Source organism: Buceros rhinoceros, unplaced genomic scaffold (genome assembly GCF_000710305.1).
Source record: "Buceros rhinoceros silvestris isolate BGI_N320 unplaced genomic scaffold, ASM71030v1 scaffold24375, whole genome shotgun sequence".
NCBI lineage: Eukaryota > Metazoa > Chordata > Aves > Bucerotiformes > Bucerotidae > Buceros > Buceros rhinoceros.
Window position 1 is genome coordinate 666 of NW_010412616.1, and position 3,230 is coordinate 3,895.

Below are 3,230 nucleotides of genomic sequence, written 5' to 3' on the forward strand. Positions count from 1 at the left end.
GGCAGCGGGCCACTTCCTTTGCATGGGGCTGAAATTCTGGAAAAGCATCAGCCGCCGCAGCTGAGCCGCTTCCTGGGAGGAGGCCGGGAAGCCAACGGCACCTCCTGGCAAAGTAGCACACACGTCCCCACGCTTCACGGTGGGGACCGGGGGTGACAGGCTGGTGACAAGAACACCTGACGCCACGAGAAGCCTCGCAAAAAGTATCACTTGATGCATCCGTGGAAAAGATTTTGGAGGACACTGACGTTTGCCTGCACTCCGCTTTGATCCTGACCAAACACGCTGCCTCACTGAGCGACGTGACCCCCAGCTGCTTCTACACCCTCCTGCTGCTCATGTGCTCCGGCTGCCCCCCCGCTAAAAAAACTCCGCTTTGATCCTGACCAAACACGCTGCCTCACTGAGCGACGTGACCCCCAGCTGCTTCTACCCCCTCCTGCTGCTCATGTGCTCCGGCTGCCACCCCGCTCCCACACCAACCCTGCGGCAAGCCCGGCAGCGGCCACGGCAAAGGCAGGATCTCACCCTCCAGCACGCGCCAAAGAGCCTGTGCCCACCTCGTCTGCCCCGTGGCGAAGCTCCGCGCTTCTGACTCACATGTACTCGGGACCTCCATGCTCTCCTCCTCCTCAGAGCCCTCGTGGCTTTCAGCCAGAGCCTCTTCGTATTTACACCACGAGCTGTCGTCGGGACCAGGAAAGGAGAACTCTGCGCACAGGAGAAAGAAGGGCAGCAGTTCACGCTGACCTGAACAGCTGCTTGACGGAGGATTCCAGGAGATGGACGCGTTGGGTGGGAGGTGATGAGGAAAGCGAAGTCACCCCGTGTCCCAGGACAGACCTGGCAGCACCCAGCAGCAGAGGCCAGCAGGAGAGCGCAGCCACACCTCTGCCCTCCACCTCCCCGCTGAGCCCTGGTGGCTCACCTGTGCTGGGGTCCGTAGGGCTTTCTCCTCCCTCGGAGTCCTCCGGGTCCTCCGCGTTGGGGTCCTCCCCTTGCTCGATGCGCGCCAGGAGGTCAGGCTTCGAGATGGCAGCATCTGCGTGTCAAAGAGAGACTCAGAACGTCCCCCTTGCCCTCGCAGCAGAGAGAGGCTCTCCGACCTTCGCCCACCAACTTCCTCGGCTGCCGGGGATGACGGCTAATGGAAAGAGAGGCTCAGGAGGGTGCTCTCCCCCCGTCTGCAGCGCTCACCTTGTCGGGGCCTGGACCGTGAGCGGACTGCAGGAGCACACTCAGCTCAGGTGAGGAGCACCTCCCGGCCTGCAGCGTGAGGAGGAGAATCAGAAAATGCATCTGTGCTTACCTCCGGGCTGCCTTCCTCCTCCTCCTCCTCCTGTCTGCTAAGGTCCGCGGATCCATTACAATGGGGACTTCAGCTCGGGGACAGCACCAGAGCTGTCAGCCGGCGGCAGCAGGGGAAGTGCCTTCCCCATGCGGTTCCCTCCAGCCAGGACCGCTCCATCCGACTCCTCCGAGCCCCGGCTGCTTGCGGATGTGGGTGGGGGAAAGGGGACAATCACAATCTCTCCTAAGGGGCGCAGAGCGCAAAACTTCACCTCCAAACGAGTGAGACCCTCTGGGTATTCAATCCCACGGCTGCTCTGGTGGATCCATCTGCCTCACAGGAGGACCAAACCCCTAAACCTCGTTACTCAAAGGAAATCTTCAGATGAAGCACAGATACATTTTTCTAAGCTCCAGGCTCAGATCCACAGATCTCCCTTCAGCGGGACTGTCCCGTCCCGAGCAGGACGCAGGATTGGCTTGTAAAGCGGAGAAAGGGGACAGTATTTACCCTTCACCTCTATCTCTGGCAGCAGGGACTGCCGAGAACCTCTGTCCAAAAAAAGAAAGGAAGAAGCAGGGGGGAAAAGCGCCCCAACAGATGTCCCAGAGCTGAGCGGGAGGCGACCTGCACACCAGCGGCCTTGGCACCGCCCTGCAGGGCCTGTGCCCGCAAGGCGAGGTCGCTTCTCGGTGACACGTCCCCCCGGCCGATCCCCGCAGCCAGGAGCGGAAGGAGCGAGCAGAGCTGTGAACCCCGAGGGGGAGTAGGAAGCAGAGCCCGCCTGTGCCCGCTGCTTCTCCCCAGCTCTGCTGGAGCGACACCGCAGCAGCTTGCGCAAGAACCGTTCCCCAGGATGAGGCGGGGTCACACGGAGCACCGAGGCGGCCGAGAGACTCCACAGCACCCATCGCCCGCAGAAAGGGCTGGAAGGAACCACCGAGGCCGAGCACCCCTCTGCTGCCCTACGCGGCGGCGGGCTGAGGCACCCAGCGCAGTGGATCTGTGGACCTTCTGGCCTTCCCCACCTCTCCTTGGCTCAAAGGTCCTCTCACTTCCCCTCCTCCTCCTCACAACCCCGGGGCTCGCTCGGCTCCTACCCGCCACAGAGACCCAGGGTGAGGCACCCAGCGCAGTGGATCTGTGGACCTTCTGGCCTTCCCCACCTCTCCTTGGCTCAAAGGTCCTCTCACTTCCCCTCCTCCTCCTCACAACCCCGGGGCTCGCTCGGCTCCTACCGGCCACAGAGACCGTCAGGGAGATGCGGTCGCTCTGGCGACGCTCATGGCATCCGTCCACCGCTACACCAAACCGGTCAGGACTGAACTAAGGGCTGCTGAAAGCCGGCACAGCACATTCCCAGGCACCCCCTGCCCTCCCCAGCACAGCGGCACTTCCATCCGCCAGGCCCCGGCAAAACCTGGGGCGGCAGAAGGCTGAGGGCGAACCCCAGCTCGGCTTTACCCATCGAGACGACGGCCTCGTAGTTGCCTTTCATGATGTGCCTGTAAAGCTCTTTCTGCCACTCGTTCAAGCTCTTCCACTCCTCCTCCTCGAAGTTAAACGAAGCATCATTGAAGGCCACGGGGACCTGCAACGAGAAGCATCGTATCTCAGACTTTTCTCTTCTTGAAGGAAACACCCAGGGATGTTTTCTCACTCAGTCTCCTCCAGCACCCTGCAGGACGGTTCCACGCAGCCCAGCTCGTACCGTCCCCCGTGCCTGACTCAGGCAGCTTAACCCCAGCTCATGAGGGACACGATGGGGTTTTCCCTCGTGCCCCGTGCTCAGCTTCTGCACAGCTCGGTGATATCCTGAGTGCAGCATCCAAACCAGACGCGTTCCTTCATTTCTGACACGGTTCTGCCGCTGAGCAGTGTCACCGAACCCACCAGGCTGAGCCACCCGATTCTGCACAGCTCAAACCCGGCTCCAGCC

The 3,230-nt window shown here is 62.0% G+C and overlaps 1 protein-coding gene across 1 annotated transcript; it reads right to left on the reverse strand.

Annotated features, from left to right (window-relative positions):
* Positions 1-600: 600 nt before the first annotated feature.
* LOC104493742 (zinc finger protein 282-like) lies at positions 601-2,919 on the reverse strand (the record flags this gene model as incomplete). The annotated part of the gene is made up of 6 exons (XM_010136472.1): positions 601-711; positions 929-1,042; positions 1,107-1,144; positions 1,369-1,534; positions 2,530-2,592; positions 2,756-2,919. Coding segments are annotated over 6 exons (656 nt in total), but the record flags the coding sequence as incomplete, so codon positions are not given.
* Positions 2,920-3,230: the final 311 nt, after the last annotated feature.